General features: G+C 43.4%; 1 protein-coding gene across 3 annotated transcripts in view; it reads left to right on the top strand.

Annotated features, from left to right (window-relative positions):
- MAPRE2 (microtubule associated protein RP/EB family member 2) overlaps positions 1-20821 on the top strand; it is a 195049-nt gene that overhangs the window by 147116 nt on the left and 27112 nt on the right. For all 3 annotated transcript variants that reach the window (XM_044293578.1, XM_044293580.1, XM_044293577.1), the window contains one exon: positions 8068-8281. In XM_044293578.1, coding sequence (XP_044149513.1) covers positions 8068-8281 — 214 coding nt within the window. The remainder of the gene's footprint in view (positions 1-8067; positions 8282-20821) is intronic.

The following is a 20821-nucleotide window of genomic DNA, read 5'->3' as shown; positions in this document are numbered from 1 at the left end:
CCATAGTAAGAAGGTCGGTTGTCATATCCACAAACACATTGTTTACTGAGTCATTGTATGAAAATGTCTGGCGGTGCAGATAACAGGGGTCTGCAATGTAAGTTTCATCCTGTAATTTACTCGCCAGTTCCATTTTCACACATGCCGACCAGACTACACTGTAATGTTTTCAGGTTCTATTTTACTGTGTTTTGCTATCTCTCGTAGCTCAATTACCATATTTATCTCTTCCAGTTCAATTACATTATTCAAATTACAATTTTATCTCCCCTTCTTCTAATTCCACTATCACCATGAAGCTCCCTGTTAAATTTTCCTCAGGAATGTATTACGGTACATTGCTGGGTAACACTGCTTTGGAGTCAAATGAATTGATCCTAGAGCGCAAACTACAGGTTAGGGCATGATGGATGCGTTTTGCCTAATATTACTGAGTAAATTTATTATCAGAGTTAACTGTAAGTGTACGTCTACATGTGGCAAATACGCATGGAGACACTTGAATCCTGCACTTCTGCTCTGCTCAATCTAAATTCAGAATTTTATAGCATAATTAGATTTATTTTTTACAGGCCCCATCTTAAGTTTTTGGCCACAAAGGTGTAAAGGATGCAGATTTTCCTCCCTCCATTCCATTTTATAGTATCAGCAAAGCAGAATCGCACCCACATGCTGGGGAAACAAATCTCCAGTGTAAATTTACAGATTTTATATCTGCAACATGTCAAATTATGATGGTGATTTCTACCGTGGAGTTCATCCTTTGCAATGCATAGGGTAAAATTGGTGGGAGCAATTGGTGGGAGTCTGGAGCAAACTCTGCAAAATCTGCTATTTGGGGTGGTATTTCCACAGTGGATTTTTTACGAAGCCAGACCTGGATTTATTGTGGATTTTGCTGTTTGAAACTTTTATGGTTCTTTTTATTAATGTTCTACCAAATCCAAACTCTTTTAAGTGCATTCAGGGGTAGTACATTGTGTAATGACCTTCCAGACCACCTATAGTAAAATTTATAATTAAAGATGTTGGCCACCCTAAGTATCAAAAATCCAAAGTGCCCTAGACAATAGCCAAAACCATGAAGCATTTCTTTCATGTGACATGTACTGGCTGTATGTCATTGTTCTAACCTGTTCACCATGACGCGGCTCCCTGGAGGAGGCTCCTCAGACCGACTGTGTGGGAGGAGCAGCTGTAAAGTGAAAGTAATTATCCCAGCATGCATTGCAGCAAGCATGCTCAGAGGAGCAGTCACATGACATCCCCGCCCACCTGTGTTTCCATAGAGACAAGAGGCCCTCAGATAATATCAATAACTCAGTGAATAACTGCTGTACAGACATAGCAATAGGAAGTGCGCCCCAGCCCCAGCAGCATACAGGAATATGATGCTAATGTATCATACATATGTTACTGGGGGGGGCCATGTGCCTTTAAAAAATAAAGAAAAAAAGGGCGTGACAATTGCCAGGAGGGGGAGTTGCCAGTCGCCCCAACAAATTTATGTTCATTTTCGGCAATTTTCGGACTGAGCTGTCATAGATCTCTGTTTAGGTGCACGGACTGCCGGAGGAGGGCTGTTGAGCGGGGGGACAGATCTTTGTTGCACAAGAACTCTGATGAATAAATTTGTACAAATCGATCTGCTGACATAGAGAGGAGCCTCCAGTCTATCATCACACGACAAGGCTACTTTCACACTAGCGTTAGCAGGCTGTTCCCCTGCCGGATCTGTGCTAACTCTAGCCCACGAGTGCCGCTGGGAGTCCGCTCCGCCCCTATTCACTGATGCCCAGCACGCTGCGTTTTTTGTCTGGCCGCCTCTCAGCATGTTTGCTGTGCTGTGGCCGCATCTCAGACCTTTACCAATTAGAGTGAATGGGGCCAGAGCGGACTTCCGGAGGCACTCGTGGACTACTGTTAGCACGGATCACTGTATACAGTGTACAGGGGGTCACAGATCTCTATATGCAGTGGTGGGGGTCACATATCACCATATACAGAGTGCAGGATGGAGAGGGCGCACATTTATAGATGGTCAGACCAGTGACTGCTGCTGATATCACTGACCTCATCCATACTGACAGCTCACAAGGGGTTAAAGCTCCTGAACTGTTGGTCTGGCTGTAATATCATGTCTGTGATAAGAACACAGAGCAGAGGGGCCATAAACAGGACAGACACTGGGATTGCTCACAGTTTGTGGTCCACAGCGCTTCCCTGGCTCTGCTACATCCTCACATGTTGGCGGGATCCTCTCAGTACAGGGGAAACAGAGGGGGCAGAGCCTGCAGTCAGATCAGCCATCACATATTCTCCTCAGTCTCCCTTCCTCCTGCAAAAGTGTCTTTATTTCAGCTTTTAACAAGTGTCCCTGCTAAGCCCTGCCAGCCCTGCACAGCCAGGAGTGCTAGTCACAAAAGGAAAGCACATCTGATACAAGCAGGGTGCTTTAGGACCCAGACAGCAGCACACTCCTTCAGGCATCGACAAGGTAGCGCCTACATGGCACCTGCAGGAATGGAAAGACAGGTAGCTGTGAGAGCCGGACAGGAGGGGGGCGTGGTGAGAGCAGGACAGGAGGGGGCATGGTGAGAGCAGGACAGGAGGGGGCATGGTGAGAGCAGGACAGGAGGGGGCGTGGTGAGAGCAGGACAGGAGGGGGCGTGGTGAGAGCAGGACAGGAGGGGGGCGTGGTGAGAGCAGGACAGGAGAGGGTGTGATGAGAGCAGGACAGGGGGGGGCGTGGTGAGAGCAGGACAGGAGGGGGCGTGGTGAGAGCAGGACAGGAGGGGGCGTGGTGAGAGCAGGACAGGAGGGGGCGTGGTGAGAGCAGGACAGGAGGGGGCGTGGTGAGAGCAGGACAGGAGGGGGCGTGGTGAGAGCAGGACAGGAGGGGGCGTGGTGAGAGCAGGACAGGAGGGGGCGTGGTGAGAGCAGGACAGGAGGGGGCGTGGTGAGAGCAGGACAGAAGAGGGCGTGGTGAGAGCAGGACAGGAGGTGGCGTGGCTGCCAATAGCAGGAAAACCAGGCAGATCTGCTTAAGAAGATATATTAGTAAGTGTTATATCTCCCTACTTTCTTTATAGTTTTAATAAGTGCTAACAGAGTGGCCAACCCCTTTAAATAAGTATGCTGGGATTGGCTAGAAAACCCAACAGGAAGCTGAGGAAAACAGGAAGTTCTGCCTGTAAACATTCTGCCAGGATGCAGTGATGCTGGGAAAAGGACAATGAAAGTGCTGACCTAAAAAACAGGTCTATGGGTCAAAAATTTGCGGTGTTTGGGGTACTTTGGGCAGATAAAAAATGTGATTATAAAACTGCAGAACCCTTTCAAGCACATTTACATTATCTAACATTAGCAGAAAATAAGCTATTTAGTAGTTTGTGTATAGGCAGAGCTTGCTTTAGCCTACCTGCATATACATTTGTGCTAACTCTTTAACTCCATACAGCACCCTTAAAGAATATTTGTCACTATGATAAACCCTATTAAACCAGGCATACTGCCTGGTAGGGCTGATCATGGTGACTAAAATTAGCTCTTTCTCTTTGCAAATGATATTACCAATGCAGAGAACTTCTTATTTTTAGTTATATATAAATGAGGTGCTCAAAGCAATGAGGGGTTGGCCTTGCTCCTCACAGCACCACTACATCTCCGCCTCTCCCTGTAGCCATGCCCTATTCCAGTGACATTGACAGGGCCAGATATCCTCACTGCTTAGATGCCTGGTCCTGAAATCTCGTGCATGTGCTGTCACAGTGAAGATCTCTTGTGGTCATGTACCATCAGTACCATGCGCTGATGGTACTTCTGCCTGCGCATGCACATGATTTCATGGGCAGGAATCTGATCAGTATTACTGATTGCAGAGACACATGCCTCATTTTAGCCACCATGATTGACTTTACCAGACAGTATGTTTGGTTTAATAAATTTGATCATGGTAATAGACATTCTTTACAGTACAGAAGTAGCACATATTCTGCAATATTACTGCACTCATAGAACACCTGCCAGAACCTAACAGTACTTGTTTCATCCTATGCCCAATTATATCCTAGCATGCAAGTTTCTATCCATTTATCTATTTATCCATATACACACATAGTAAATCACAGTAAATATTACATGGTATACAATTAATAAACCATGGGAAGTTATGAGCTCAATAGGTTCCTATCTGTCTAGATTCCAAAAATATCCTGGCAGTATATAACAGTGAATATCTTATCGCTTGTTAACATGACACTCTTATTATCTAACTCTCACAGGATAAGCTGTAGTGTTATGTCTGCCGATTCTCATGGTTCTGTGGTTGAGGACTGGGTGAACTAGTTCAGCAAACTAGAATGCATGGTATTTGTACAAATAGTTGTAGAGATGAACTATTGATTAAATACATTATTGCTTATTTAAAGTAGCACTCACAAAATGTTTTATTCTTTGACCTGTTGGAAAGGTACATAATGTAAACTGTAGTGAAGGTCATTTTCTTGCCAGTGACTGTATTTGTGAGTTATCCCCTCCCTTCTGATCCTGTGTCATGTGACCAACACTTATTTCCAAGTAACAGAGGACAGGAGGTCAGTCACCTCTCTATTCATTCCTATGAGACTGACATTGATGCTCCCATAGGAATACATACAGAAACTGGCTTCCTGTCTACACATAAGATGCTTCCTGTCTACACATAAGATGCTGTGTTATTTGGAAAGTCTGATTGCTGGTCATATGACACAGCTGAGGATCAGAAGGGAGGGGATAACTCACAAATACAGTCACTAGTAAGAAAATTGCCTTCATCCACAGTTTACTTCATGTAACTTTCTAACAGGTCAGAGAAAAACGTGGGAGTGCTGTAGGCAGAGGAGTTCACAAACACTACACAGGGTTATATCTCCTGCTCTACTTCACAAGCCGTACACGAGGGCCACCTTCATGAAGACTGATTAATCTACTATCTTCTATTCAACTAAACTTAACCCTAAATATTAAAATGATGTCATTAGTTGGTGGTAGCCGGACAGAAGAGCCAGCTTTAGGCAGCAACCTAATGGTTCCATAAGTTAACCATGTACAGAGCCCGATCACCACAGCTCCATTCACACATAGCGAATTGTTTTGTCGGAAAAATATGCCATGTAATCCACAGTAGAAATTGGAGGCTGACCCCCGGATTTCTGCCATGGATTTTAAGTTGTAGATCTGCACATGGAATTACCTTATTTAATACAGCTAATCTGCATGTGGTCAACCGCCATGGAAACTGCGCCAAGAAGTGGCATGCTTTTAAGGGGACGTTCACACGGCGCTTTGTAAGCAGAAATTTTGGCACGGACAGCTGAAAAACAGACGATGGCCGCGTCCTCTGCCTCCCATACATCTGAATGGGAGGCAGCGCTGAGGATTGCAGAGTGGCGGCTTAAAGCCCCGGCCGCACTGAGAAAGGACATGTCCCTTCTCGACGTCTCAATGGCAGAGAGGATGCAACTCTGAAATTTCGGTGCAACTCTCCACACCAAAATTCCGCTTAATAAGCCACTGTGTGAACGAGACTGATTTTCAATTGAGGCAGTGGGGGATGGGGGGAGCTTTGAGAATATCGCACATGGATTTTGCCCCAGAATACACACCAAAAAATATGCGTGGGTGGAAAAACTGCTGTGTGAACATATTGGAGGAGATTTAGTGAGCTAAATGTGCCAGAATTTTGGCTAAATTTGCACCAATTAAAAACTGGCGTACATGCTTTGCACCCAAGATTTATGAAACTGTCTAAAATAGATGCCTCTTTCACAGAAGCGAGTTCGGTCCTGGAAACATGCTCTGTGGGATGGGCCGTATTTCCCAGACTGCTTCTATGACCCAAACTCCTAGCGTCATAATGATTGATGTTAAAGATGCCTAAACTGTCTTTGTCACCCACAGCAATCAGAGCAAAAGTTTTTTAAGAGTACTTTAGGAAATGAAAACCATTTTGTGATCGCCATAGACAATAGACAGTTTTTCTTTTAGACCGGTTTCTAAATCTGTCCCTTTTTAAAGACTTCCTTAAAGGAAACCTGTCATCAAATGTATGCTGACCTCACTAAGGGCAGCATAAAATAGTGACAGAAATGCTGATCTCAGCGGTGTGTCACTCATCAGCTAAAAGTCAGTGGTTGCTGAGAACCAACATCATAATCATTGCAGCCCAGGCCTTGAAAAGAGTCACATCTACCTGAGAAGAGTCATGGATATTCATAATCTCCTGCTCTCTCACCCATCTGCTGATGACTGGCAGTTCTCTCCTAGACAGAAAGGGAGAAAACTAGGTAGAAGTGGTATGAATAACCATGACTCCTCTCAGGTGGCCGGGACTCTTTTCCAGGCCCAGTCTGCAAGGATTGTGATGTTGGTTCTCGGCAACCACTTACTTTTAACTCTCAAAATAACAGAGCGCTGAAATCAACTCACTTGTGTCTACTTTAGGCTACATGCACACGACCGTGCCATTTTTTGCGGTCCGCAAACCACGGCCCCGCAAAAAAGCCGCCCACGTGTCTTCCGCAATTTGCGGAACGGAACATGTGGCCCATTGTAGACATGCCTATTCCTGTCCGCAAAACGGACAAGAATAGGACATGCTATATTTTTTTTTGCGTTCCTCGGAACAGAGCAACGGATGCGGACAGCACGCGAAGTGCTGTCCGCATCTTTTGCGGCCCCATTGAAGTAAATGGGTCCGTACCCAAGCCGCAAAAACTGTGACTCGGATGCGGAACCGTAAAACGGTCGTGTGCACTAGGCCTTAGGCCCCTTTCACACGGGCGTTGCGGGAAAATGTGCGGGTGTGTTGCGGGAACACCCGCGATTTTTCAGCGCGAGTGCAAAACATTGTAATGCGTTTTGCACTCGCGTGAGAAAAATCGCGCGTGTTTGGTACCCAAACCCGAACTTCTTCACAGAGGTTCGGGCTTGGGATCGGTGTTCTGTAGATTGTATTATTTTCCCTTATAACATGGTTATAAGGGAAAATAATAGCATTCTGAATACAGAATGCATAGTAAAATAGCGCTGGAGGGGTTAAAAAAAATTAAAAATAATTTAACTCACCTTAGTCCACGTGCTCGCGTAGCCGGCATCTCCTTCTGTCTTCATCTTAGCTTTTTGTAGCAACAAGGACCTTTGGTGACGTCACAGTCATCACATGATCCATCACCATGGTAAAAGATCATGTGATGATCATGTGATGACTGTGACATCACTAAAGGTCCTTGTTGCTACAAAAAGCTAAGATGAAGACAGAAGAGATGCCGGGCTACGCTAGCAAGTGGACTAAGGTGAGTTAAGTTATTTATTTATTATTTATTTTAACCCTTCCAGCGCTATTTTACTATGCATTCTGTATTCAGAATGCTATTATTTTCCCTTATAATCATGTTATAAGGGAAAATAATAATGACCGGGTCTCCATCCCGATCGTCTCCTAGCAACCGTGCGTGAAAATCGCACCGCATCCACACTTGCTTGCGATTTTCACGCAACCCCATTCACTTCTATGGGGCTTGCGTTGCGTGGATTATCGCACCGCAACGCACAAAGAGGAGCATGCTGCGATTTTCACGCAACGCATAAGTGATGTGTGAAAATCACCGCTCATGTGAACAGCCCCATAGAAATGAATGGGTCGGTATTCAGTGCGGGTGCAATGCATTCAACTCACGCATCACATCCGCGCGTAATACTCGCCCGTGTGAAAGGGGCCTTAATCTGCCTTTTAGTATGGGCAGCATAAAGTTGATGGACAGATTCCCTTTAAGAAGGATGTGTGTAACTTGGTGAGGATCCACCAATATGCACCAAAATCTTGGCACAAAGCAAGTCAACCAGTAAAATTATTGTAAAATTAGGGGGGAGGAAAGTGTCTAAATGTGCACCAAATTTACTATCCAGAATGAGCCACCGCGATAAATGTGGCACACGTTTAGACTGTCTAAGCACTCGATAGGCTTAGTAAATTTGCCCCATAGTTCCTATGCATCTATAGTTGACTAATTTCTGATTACTTTTTAGGTCATACCGGTAGAAAAATTGGTTAAAGGACGATTCCAAGACAACCTGGATTTTATTCAGTGGTTTAAGAAATTCTTTGATGCAAACTATGATGGCAAAGAATATGATCCCATGGAAGCCAGACAAGGACAGGACGCCCTTCCACCCCCAGACCCCGGTGAACAGATCTTCAACCTGCCAAAAAAGTCTCATCATGCCAACTCTCCCACAGCAGGTACGACCTAGATCAAAGGAGTCAAATCACTTTTATTTTTCCAGATAATCATCTTTATAGGGATCTTTTGTGTCTTCGATCAAAAGAGATGTCTTCTACAAAGAAGTATTTACAGGGAATTATAATTAGGTTATAGTACATGGACACATACTGGTACAGAGCTGTTTGACTCTTCTTTTAAGGAATATATTTCATGTCCTTGGAAAGTTAATTTGCCTGAAGAATGTGAGTTGCTCTGAGCAGCTTTCCTCCCTGGATCGGCGTTCAGTTTCAGTATCCCCTTTGGTGCCTTGTCATGTCATGGCATATATACATAATGTGCAGTTCCTCAGGGTCCGAGCCACCTTATATGAACCCTGTTCAGACTGATGAAATGGAATCTAAATTCCATTATTGTTTGAGTCAGTTTGTTTTTTTGTCTAACAATAAAATCTACAAATCAGTGTCTTCTAAGGTTACACCTCATCTTCATCTGATTGTCTAAATCATGGGATCAGTACTAAATCTCTTTTAGCAAATTTTTAAAAGCAAAATTTTCTTCTTTTTTCAACACAGCATATATTATATATTATTATGAAGGATATGAACATCCAGCACATTTAATTTACTGTTATAAATTTACATATCCTTCCTCATTTTTCATGAGTTATCAAAAAGTGTATTATATAACATGTATATAATGACCGTGAAATTTAACTAAAAAGAACAGGAAAAATGATTCTGCAGGAGTTTATAGCATATTGTCGGTATTTTGTACTATCCTTTAAAGGGGTTATCCCATGAAATCTACCTGTGTAAAAGGACCCTATATCAGACATATTTGAGTAGTTTCGTTGGTTTCTTAAAAGGCAGTAAAAAGGAATGTAAAAAAAATAAATGACTAATAAATAATAGGTTAAACAGGACCTTTCATCGGTCCAGACATTATTAAATAAGTAGCAGGTTATGTAAGGCATAGTCCATGGATGTAAGATCGCTTACAATTTTTTTTCTGGACGCCGCTCCGTTCCCCCGCTGTGGCCCCCGTTCATTTTGCCCGCCTGATATGCTAATGAATAGCATTGGTACAAGGAGGAGGAGACTGCCCTGTTTCTTCCTCTCCCTGGCTGTAGCGCGGTCCAATTACAGCGGAGACCGTCACAGCCAGGGAGAAGGTGAAGTTTTTTTTCTCCCTGGCTGTGACGCTCTCCTTTGTGATTGGACCGCGCTACAGCCAGGGAGAGGAAGAAACAGGGCAGTCTCCTCCTCCCTGTACCGATGCTATTCATTAGCATAACAGGCAGGAGAAGTCAACAGGGGCACAGCGGGGGAACGGAGCGGCACCCAGAAAAAAATAGTAAGAGATCTTACATCCATGGACTATGCCGGTCACAACTCCAGCAGACACCACCACACTGGGTCTTGCCACATAGTGCGCTAACAGCCACTCTCGACCGCAGCCGCAAACGAAGCGTAGTCAAGATCTGACTTACATGAACACGCAGCCCCGTGTCCCCTGAAGAATCTTGGGGCTCTAAACTGAAGAAACGCGTCGGGACTATATAGGTATGCACCCACTCTGACTTCTAGACATCCAGGTGGTGTTATACCCTTTTTTTCTTTATTGTATTGTGTTCACTTGTACCCTTCAGTATCCCAAAGTGGGAACTCCACCTATTTTTTCTGGCACTGTTCTAATAGGGCTTTACCAGGGAATTTTATTTAGGAACAGAGTTCCTGTCTGGGCCACCCCTTGCGGGGTTTTTTGGACCCCGTCACTCGGATACTTATAGGGTGTCACAGGTCAAGCAGGGAGGTACTAGGGCTAGTGGTCTCTGTCTACGTTTCCGCCGCCCGTCAATTACCCCCTTCCTGCCTGTTTTACCAGTGACATTTTTGTTCGGTGTTTAATACCCACCGGGCACGTCTTAATCGTTGTTTGTCTAGTAGGGGCTTTTTTATCTCCTGATGTATTAAAAGTAAAGTTTTATTTAGTCTACTGCCCCTTTAGTTCTTTTGTATCCATGGACTATGCCTTACATAACCTGCTACTTATTTCATAATGTTTGGACCCATGAATATAGTATATAGTTGTCAATTCCTGGTTGACCGTATTTCTGCCCTAGGAAGTACAGTGGATGTCATAGTCTGAAGGCGGCCTAGGCATGATATAATTTTCTCATGCTCTGGCTGTTATAAGTGATGGTTGGATCTTTCTGGCCAGCTACCATTGTTTCCTATGTAATCGGCTCCTGGGCTATGTTCCCCAATTTGCTTGACCTTCAAGGATATAACATGCTTGCCCAACTAGAGAATTTATGGAACCTGATCACTATTATCCCCTCTGTCACCAGCTTTAGTCTGTTGTCCAGTACAGCTTTAACAAGACGCTAGTTGTCCAAGCCTATAAATGTGCACCCCACCAGGTGATGGCTCAGTGTTTTACTGACGTGGACATGTATTTTTAGTGAAATAGAATGAGATGAGGGATTCTGTGCTGGTGGGAAAGAATACACACATACCTTTGTGTGTGAGGTAATCTTCCTTTCAGTATAAAAAGCATACAGTCATGTGAACTGGAACTTGCCCAGATGCAAAGTGCCTGTCCTGCAGCAGTTATGGAATTCCTTTACTTGAAACATGACTAACCGCAGTGGATAGGATCATTCAGGATGATGTGATCTGTTTAGAAGGCAGGAAATGTCATGTGAACAGCGTCTGAGGACAGTTAATCATATGGAGCTACTATAAAAGCTACAGCCAGGTCCATAAATATTGGGACATCGACACAGTTCTAACATTTTTGGCTCTATGCACCACCACAATGGATTTGAAATGAAACAAACAAGATGTGCTTTAACTGCAGACTGTCAGCTTTAATTTGAGGGTATTTACATCCAAACCAGGTGAACGGTGTAGGAATTACAACAGTTTGCATATGTGCCTCCCACTTGTTAAGGGACCAAAAGTAATGGGACAGAATAATAATCATAAATCAAACTTTCACTTTTTAATACTTGGTTGCAAATCCTTTGCAGTCAATTACAGCCTGAAGTCTGGAATGCATAGACATCACCAGACGCTGGGTTACATCCCTGGTGATGCTCTGCCAGGCCTCTACTGCAACTGTCTTTAGTTCCTGCTTGTTCTTGGGGCATTTTCCCTTCAGTTTTGTCTTCAGCAAGTGAAATGCATGCTCAATCGGATTCAGGTCAGGTGATTGACTTGGCCATTGCATAACATTCCACTTCTTTCCCTTAAAAAACTCTTTGGTTGCTTTTGCAGTATGCTTTCGATCATTGTCCATCTGCCCTGTGAAGTGCCGTCCAATGAGTTCTGAAGCATTTGGCTGAATATGAGCAGATAATATTGCCCGAAACACTTCAGAATTCATCCTGCTGCTTTTGTCATCAGTTACATAATCAATAAATATAAAAGAACCAATTCCATTGGCAGCCATACATGCCCACGCCATGACACTACCACCACCATGAGGTGGTATGCTTAGGATCATGAGCAGTTCCTTTCCTTCTCCATACTCTTCTCTTCCCATCACTCTGGTACAAGTTGATCTTGGTCTCATCTGTCTATAGGATGTTGTTCCAGAACTGTGAATGTTTTTTTAGATGTCATTTAGCAAACTCTAATCTGGCCTCCCTGTTTTTGAGGCTCACCAATGGTTTACATCTTGTGGTGAACCCTCTGTATTCACTCTGGTGAAGTCTTCTCTTGATTGTTGACTTTGACACACATACACCTACCTCCTGGAGAGTGTTCTTGATCTGGCCAACTGTTGTGAAGGGTGTTTTCTTCACCAGGGAAAGAATTCTTCGGTCATCCACCACTGTTATTTTCCGTGGTCTTCTGGGTCTTTTGGTGTTGCTGAGCTCACCAGTGTGTTCCTTCTTTTTAAGAATGTTCCAAACAGTTGTTTTGGCCATGCCTAATGTTTTTGCTATCTCTCTAATGGGTTTGTTGTGATTTTTCAGCCTAATGATGGCTTGCTTCACTGATAGTGACAGCTCTTTGGATCTCATCTTGAGAGTTAACAGCAACAGATTCCAAATGCAAATAGCACACTTGAAATGAACTCTGGATCTTTTATCTGCTCATTGTAATTGGGATAATGAGGGAATAACACACACCTGGCCATGGAACAGCCGAGAAGCCAATTGTCCCATTACTATTGGTTCCTTAACAAGTGGGAGGCACATATGCAAACTGTTGTAATTCCTACACCGTTCACCTGATTTGGATGTAAATACCCTCAAATTAAAGCTGACAGTCTGCAGTTAAAGCACATCTTGTTAGTTTCATTTCAAATCCAGTGTGGTGGTGTATAGAGCCAAAAATGTTAGAATTGTGCCGGTGTCCTAATATTTATGGACCTGACTACACCTACAGACTTATGGACCTATGTACACCTTCAGAGAAAATTTTTGTTTATAATTGCATTTTACTCATTTTTGGCTAAAAATCATTTTCAGTTGGCCTTTATAAAAATATTGAGCCGTTCTGTCACAAAGGGTGAACTTTTTTTTCTGTGTGACTGGTACCGATGTAGTAGAGTTAACACTCATGCTTTCTGAGAATTCTGAGATGTGTTATCTAAACTAGGCAACCACCTTCAATTGCTTTTCAATGGCTTTTGTTTAAAGATAACACAATGATTTAAGAAATTTGAGTTAAGAGTTTGAGTGCTAACCCTGCTACATCTGTACTTTTAACTTTTACTTTGTGATGTCATCTAATAAACCCTATCAGTAAGATAAGAACGCAGAGAGCAGAGATAAAAAGCCTGTCCGCTCCCCAACTGCCGGAAAAGTGAGAAAATCCACAGGCTGCTACTAGAGCATGTCAGCTCTGTACAGAAAAAAAAGCGGCTCCATTGTTTTAATAAAGACCAATTGAAAAAATATTCAATTTTGAATATTGAAAATTGCCTCCAAAGGGTACATAGCCTTTAAATCACATCTATCACAGTGCAAAAATATTTAAAAAGTGTACAGTAGTCTCCACCGTTAAATAGCAGTACTGTATCGCAAATATGTACATACTGTAGAGCAAGTTCAGCAGTATTTATTAGAGATCTGTAAATGAATGTTTTGTGATGTTGTAGCTTATTATCTTGTATTTAGTAAAATATTGATATTAGGGAAATACATTGTATAAGGTATACACGCTAACACATAAGCAATGTGCATTATAGTTTATAGCAGGATAGAATTTGCCATTGTAATGCACGATACGTTACACTGTAAAACATTCTATAGAGATAGAACTGGAAATTTAGCTTGAGCCCATTTCTTCAAGTATCCTGAAACACTGTATTCTCCTTCTTTGATTCTAGAATAACAGCATGATTTTATGTATATATATTTTAAGCTGTTGGACTCCAATGATTTTATTTGGTTTGCTTATGATTTTTTTTCTTCATACTAAAATCGACTACAACAGATGGCAAATCTGATGCATCATCGATGCAAGTAACTGACCTAGTGTTGTAAAACCTGCTCTACAGAGACACCTAGCGGTCTGAGTTCTGTAACGCACACGCTACAGTCATGGCTGGTTTTCTATTATTATTTATTATCCATTATGCAGTGCTGTTGTTTCTGTCAGTGCTGTACACAGATTATGATTACTCACATCAGTCCCCTGTCCCCATTTGAACTCACAATCTAATTTCCCTATCACACACAAGCCAGCTCCATAGAAAGGGGCAGATTGGACTTTGACTGTACTGGAGAGAAATCCCAGTAGGTTGGTCAGGTCACGAGGCCGGCAGCTGGCTGATGGAGGCCCATGGCCTGTATTCTGCTGCTGTGCCCTCATTATAGTTTGTCCCTGCAATGCCTTCTATGAAATAATTTTATATCAGACCTAATAACAGTCAATGCAGGACAGGGTGCACTGATAGTGATAGTACAGGGGCAACAGGTCTTATGTAAATTATACCTAAAATCCATGCCAGCTTTTAGCTGACCGTTGTGCAAAAGTCAAATAACTTACACAGGTTACTGATAAAAGTGAAAGTCCTAGGTCAGTGTCCAAAAACGGAGGGGAAAAAAATGAATCCATAGTCAACATAACCAACAGAGATGGACCAGGGTGCTCCACGTTCAACTGCCACATTTCGGGGGCGTTCAGCTTTCTCAGCCATGCATGGTTCCAGTCCAAGTGTGAATATACAGAGTACTCAATCAACCATTAAAAATAATTGTATATACAAGTACAAATATAATATACAGATATAAAATAGGGCCTATGACAAAAGGAAGCTGCAAATCATTACATGGTATAATATGTCTAATCTAAAAATACTCCATTTTATAACCATCTTCAAATACAGATATATGAACAGTCATAATAGTGTCAACCTATTCAAGGACTTAAAGCGCCCTGTTAAGAAAGCTGTAAAATTACATTAAAGTTACAACTATCATTGAATCCCTTTGGACTTATCGTATCCAGAAATATCCCAAAAATCTCTTTGAAGTCACCTCATAGTTACATAGTTAATATATGGTGGAAAAAATACATAAGTCCATCAAGTTTAACTAAGGGATAGGTGGGGACACAAATCCAGTTTCTGTTTGGGCTGAAGTAGTGCCTTCAATCCCTAACAACACAAGCCATTTCAGATCGTATACCTTATGTCCTTCTTCTGCAAAATATCTAGCAACGCTTGTATCATGGATTTTTCTAATACCCACTATCTCATTCTTGATTGTGCCCCAGTTTTGTACTTCGAAATTCGCATTATATAAAATGTCCCTATTGCAGACTTGTGCTCATTAATACGTAATTTCACTGTCCCACATATGCCTTCCCACAGGGGCATTTTAACATGTATATCACATTAGATGAATTACCGTACATGTAAAATACCCTTTCAGTGATATTGTACTGCCCTTCATGGGATTTTGTACAACTCCCTCTTTTATCATAGAGGAGCAATTTTGACATCAAAGGTACAAAAATGTAAAAAAAAAAAAGTCTGTCTTTCGAGATTCGAAAGGTGTTTTCCACAGCTTTTCTACTGATCGGTGGGTGTCTGACACCCAGGACCCTCATGATCAGCTGTTTGAGAAGGCATAGTTGCTCGCTGTAGGGCCGCAGCCTTCTCTCTGCTAACCAGGCACAGCACCGTCCATTTGATAGTGGCTGTGCTTGGTATCGAAACAGCCTCATTCACCTCAATGGCGGGACTTGATATATTGATCACACGTTGAATCATTCTAGAATGCCGATCATAGGTGGATATGAACATAAAATAATCACTCCCTGTTTCTTTCGTAAGAATCCTTTACACAAGATAATTGTGTAAATTATCATTAAATCAAGTAAAACTGCTCGACTATCCGGCAGTGTAAAAGCAATGAACGATAGAGCGACAATCAGCAGATTTCCCATTGGTTCGATCATTTGTGTGGGCACAAAAATCATCGTTGGATGTTAACTATTTCAAACGTGTAAATAGGAATCATTCACTGCACGCTTCTCAGATTTTGCTTTGTGTAAATGCAACAGTCTGCTTTACAAACGATGATATCATTGCTCCAGACTAAAAAAAATACCTAGAAGCCATTGGCTACTGAACTAAAAAAATTAGTCGCCAAATTTATATACATATAGTTATAATTAAAAAAGACTTGGAGGAGAAGGTGAGACAGTAGTGAGCCAACTCTACATATAGCATACTTCCTGACAGAATTAGGAAACATATAGGAGAAATTACAGCAACACATACCTCTTCCATCCATTGACATCTCCTGTCATGTAGACATTCTCTTTCCTCTCCTCCTTTGTTCAACCCTTTGTTCGACCCAGACTGCCATGACCGATTCTTTCAGCCGCATCTAGACTGCAGAGTTTGTTAAAATCATGTTAGATTTCTTAATTTTTCTATAAGCCTCCCCACATTTTCAACACAACCTCCCCACCCTGGTTTCTCAACAATATCATCCTGCTGTCCCTCCCAGCCCTGTGCCCACTGTGCTCCCCAATGCCGTTTTTGATAAAATAGTGACCCCAGTAGACATAGTGTTCCTATGGTGCCTACAACAATTATAATGCCCCCTAGAGTGCCCTCCCCCAGTAAAAATAATGTCAGCTAAAATGTCCCAGTAATAATAATAAAACCCTATATTCTGCTCCCAGTAGTAATGCCTGTATAGTGTCCCCAAAAATAATGTCCCCTATTATGCCCCTGTAGTAGAAATGCCCCTACAGTGCCTCCAGCATTAATATCTCCTATTTTACCCCAGGTAAAAATGCCACTATAGTGCCCATGTACAAAAAAAATCCCGCTATTGTGCCCCAGGATTAAAATGCCCCCCCAGTGCATCCGGCAATGCCCCATATAGTGCCCTCATTAAAAAATGCCCTGGTAATGTCTCAGTGTTAAGTCCCCTTTGCCATCAGTAATGTCCCTTATACCGTCCCCTGTATAAAAAATTCCTCTAGAGTGCCCCAATTATGCTGCCAGTTATGTCCCCCACAGTGCACCCCAGTATTAATGTGCCTCTCCATTAGTAATGTCCCCCACAGTGCCCTTTCAACAGTAAAGCCCCCTACAGTTCCCTTCCAGTAGATATGTCCCCCACCGTGCCCCTCCAGTAGTAATGTCCCCCAAAGTGCCCCTCCATTAGTAATGTCCCCCACAAAGTCCCTTCGATAGTAATGTCCCCCACAGCGGCCCTCCAGTAGTAACGTCCCTCACTGTGCCTCTCCAGTAGTAACTGTCACGGATGGTGTTGCAGAAAACTAGAAGACAACAAATGAAGATCCGACTGACTTGATCCCAAACTAAGGAACATAAGGGTGAGCCCTGTAAAAGCCCTAGCGCTCTCCCTGACTTCTCAGCCCATGCAAAGATCTCTATGATAGATAATTGCACGCCCTCGTGCCTCGACTGTATGACACCTGAACACCCTATAATAGTGAGGGGACACGACCACCGGCTCCCTACACTTAATACGGAGGGAGTCAGGGTCACCTAGGATCAGGCCAACAGGAAAACACAAATAAAGGAACAGACTTATCTGTAGAAGCATCAGTTGCAGCAACCAGCATGAGCACAGTCCAGGAAGTTGTATAAACCGCAAGGTGATGCAGTATGGGAGGGGAGTTAAAGGGATGCAATCAGTGCAACTAGAAGACAGCTGAGAGAGGGAAACGAGATGACAAAATGAAAGCAAAACAAAAGAACCTCAAGCAGGAGGTTCTGAAGAACGTCTGTCAGAGCTTCTCAGATATCTGGCGGTGACAGTAACATCCCCCACAGCGCCCCTCCAGTAGTAACATCCCTTACAGCTCCCCTCCAATAGTAACGTCCCTTTTAGTGCTCTAGTAGTAGTAATGTCCCTCACAGTGCTCCTCCAGTAGTAACGTCCCTCACAGCACCCCTCCAGTAGTAACGTCCCTCACAGCGGTCCTCCAGTAGTAACGTCCCTTACAGCGGTCCTCCAGTAGTAATGTCCCTCACAGTGTTGCGCCAGTAGTAACGTCCCTCACAGTGTCCCACCAGTAGTAACGTCCCCCACAGAATCCCTCCAGTAGTAACGTCCCTCACAGTGTCCCGCCAGTAGTAACATCCCCCACAGTGTCCCTCCTGTAGTAATGTCCTCCACAGTGCCCCTCCTGTAGTAATGTCCCCCACAGTGCCTCTCCAGTAGTGTCCCACATAGTGCTCCCATTGAGTAATGCCCCAAAGTGCCCCTTCAATATTATGTCCCCAATGCCCCCTGCAGTGCTATCCTTCCTGTAAGTCAGGCATGTCCAAACTGCGGCCCTCCAGCTGTTGCAAAACTACATCTCCCAGCATGCTCTAATAGCTGTAAGCTATCTAGGCATGCTGGGAGTTGTAGTTTTGGAACAGCTGGAGGGCCACAGTTTGGACATGCCTGCTGTAAGTAAAGGCCCCCAAGTTGGCAGTGAAAAAAAACAACAACTAATACTCACCTGTATCCCACGTTCGTTGGTATTCACGATTCAGGCCACAACTTCTTCTGGTCTATGGCCACATGATTTCACTGTGTCCCGGTGCAGGCAGGCGTGATTATGTCATCACGCATTCGCCAGCCGTGATGACGTTATCACGCACCCCTGCGCGGGTATTTACGACCTCATAGGCTTCAGGCCTTCTAATCCTGAAGCCTATGAGGGTGATCAGCGGTGGGGCAGAGAACTATTATCTCCTGTGCCCTGCTGCAGTATTGAACTGCAGAGCTGCAGCGGCGGGTCTAGTCACAAATGACAAGAAGATTTACAAATGGCGACAAGACCATTTTGGTCGCTATCTGGAGCACTGAATATGCGATCAAAATTACGATGTTGTGAATGATAGTTGGCGCATCTAAAGGGTCATTGTTGAAATGTTCACTATATCAAAAAACAACTCGTTTGACACTCAATCGTACCAATCAGCGCCGTGTATAATGGTACCTTTACTTTCCCTGCCTGCCATGGCCTTGTACACAAGGGATTCTATCTACTTGTATTCCAACCTTACGAACTTCCTCCTCACAATATCGTCTCTGAACAAATCTCATATGAACGTCTCCATTTGCCTGTAAGATAGTATTCCTGATCTGAACTTCAGAATCTACAGGCCCGTAAATACTGCCCTTTATGTATTCCTTTAAATACTTGTGATGCATGATTACTCATAGTTCCGCACATTTTTTCTGTTTGTAAGTGTAATGAACAATCCTATAGAAAACCTATTGGAACCTCATCTCTACTACTCAATATCCAAGAAGTGAATAACCACAGGGTGGGCTTCCAATGTGAACCTGATCAGATCGTTCAGGAATGCAACAAACTAATCTAACGCCTCTTTCTGTATGCCAAAACATAAAGACGTCGTCAACGTATCTATACCATGACAGAAACCAATCATGAAATTCACTATTCATGACAAATTCATCCTAAAAAAAAAAGACATATGCTGCCATAGCTTGGGGCTACAAGATCCTTGTAACTGTGAATAAATATTCTCCCTAAATCTAATATAATTTTTAGTAAGAACAATGTCTAACAATCCCATGAGGAATTTGATCTTCTCATTACTTAAATCAGGATTCTCACTCAGTTTGTTTCTAACTGCCAATGCTCCTTCCTAATAGGGAATATTAGTATCTAGACTGCAAATATAAAAGATGCTTCAACATCATGACTATTATGTACAAACGCTCTGGTATCTTCCAAGTAATTTGGCAGTCTCTGTACTATTTCCTGTAGGAATTAATCGACATAGAGCAGAGCGAACCTTGCTGTATATCTCCATTCATTATGTTGAACATGGATTGATTTTTTTCCCCTTTTTTTTTTTTGGGTCACTAACTGGGACTTTCATTGTTATTAACAATCTGTGTAAATTACTAAACATCTGTAGATGTGACTGTGCTTTGTATTACGGATTAATATTCATAAAAGAAGATTTGCAGTATTACAGCGTGCCACGTGTGATTTGTTCAAAAGAATCCTGCAGCATACATTGACATGCTGAGAAGTTAAAATCCGATGTATGTACCAACTTTTTATACATGGCATGAGATAATATCTATTTGAATTTCATCCACTTTGCTGCTAGTGTGAAATGCAGTGGAGTTTGTGACTACAATTCCTCGGCATAAAATCCAAAAAGTATCCATGTGGATTGACCATAAATGATTCACCTTCAACGTGGAATACGTTCTCTAGTTTATTCACAAAATAACCTTCAAAGACTCTGCCCATAGCTTGATCACCCCTCAAACTGTCACAAGCCTCTGTGGTGTGCGCAGTGACACGTTTGCCGTGCATGTTGTTGCCAGCGGCAACAGTGTTGTGGTTGCAACATGTAGGTGCCTCTTCCTTTCTCCTGGGGCCTTCCCTGTCTGGTGCCGGAGGGGTTAATTATCTAGCTGGTGGGGATGTAGGTGTGTCCTGGGTGTGGCTACGAGGTTTATATTGCCTGTGGCCTGTTGGCTGGGTTCACTGTTCCTCCAGCCGTGCTGTGTGCTGGAGCTGTGCTCCTGCCCGGCCTCTACCATCTGCCCAGTGCTTGAGGGCCACCTGGTAGAACATCAAGGTCATCTATGTCATCCTGTTGTCTACCTTCCCTTCACTACCCCTTCATATGTTTGGTGATGTTAATCTACGGGTGGTTGTTACATGTCTGATCTGTTGGTGTCTGTGGTCCAGCATGTTTGCTAGACATGTTCCTGTTATGTAGGTGTGCCTCCGGAAGGGGGTCTCAGGGTTCCCCGGAGGGGCAACCACAAGTCAGTGTGCAGCTCTGCTGGGGGCCGCCATGCATCCTGTCTGCATGGGGTTCTAGTTTCTGGGCTCTTATCTGCCGATGCAGTAGCTGTGCACTGTCTATCCCTTTTCTGTAAGGCTCCTGTTCATTCCGTGTCGTGGAAGAACAGGTCGTCTGTCCCCTGCCCCTATTCCAGGGATTTTCAGGGCGACTTAGGGTCTGAGGTTTCTCGGTATGAGCCGTCCTACCTTCTGGGTCCACTCATACGGTTAGGAGTCAGGGCGAGGATTAGGGAAGCTCTAGGAGGTGAC

The sequence above is a fragment of the Bufo gargarizans genome, chromosome 5, assembly GCF_014858855.1.
Source record: "Bufo gargarizans isolate SCDJY-AF-19 chromosome 5, ASM1485885v1, whole genome shotgun sequence".
In the NCBI taxonomy this organism is placed as follows: Eukaryota; Metazoa; Chordata; class Amphibia; order Anura; family Bufonidae; genus Bufo; species Bufo gargarizans.
The sequence above is the reverse complement of the archived record's forward strand: the minus strand, read 5'-3'. Positions and strand labels throughout refer to the sequence as shown.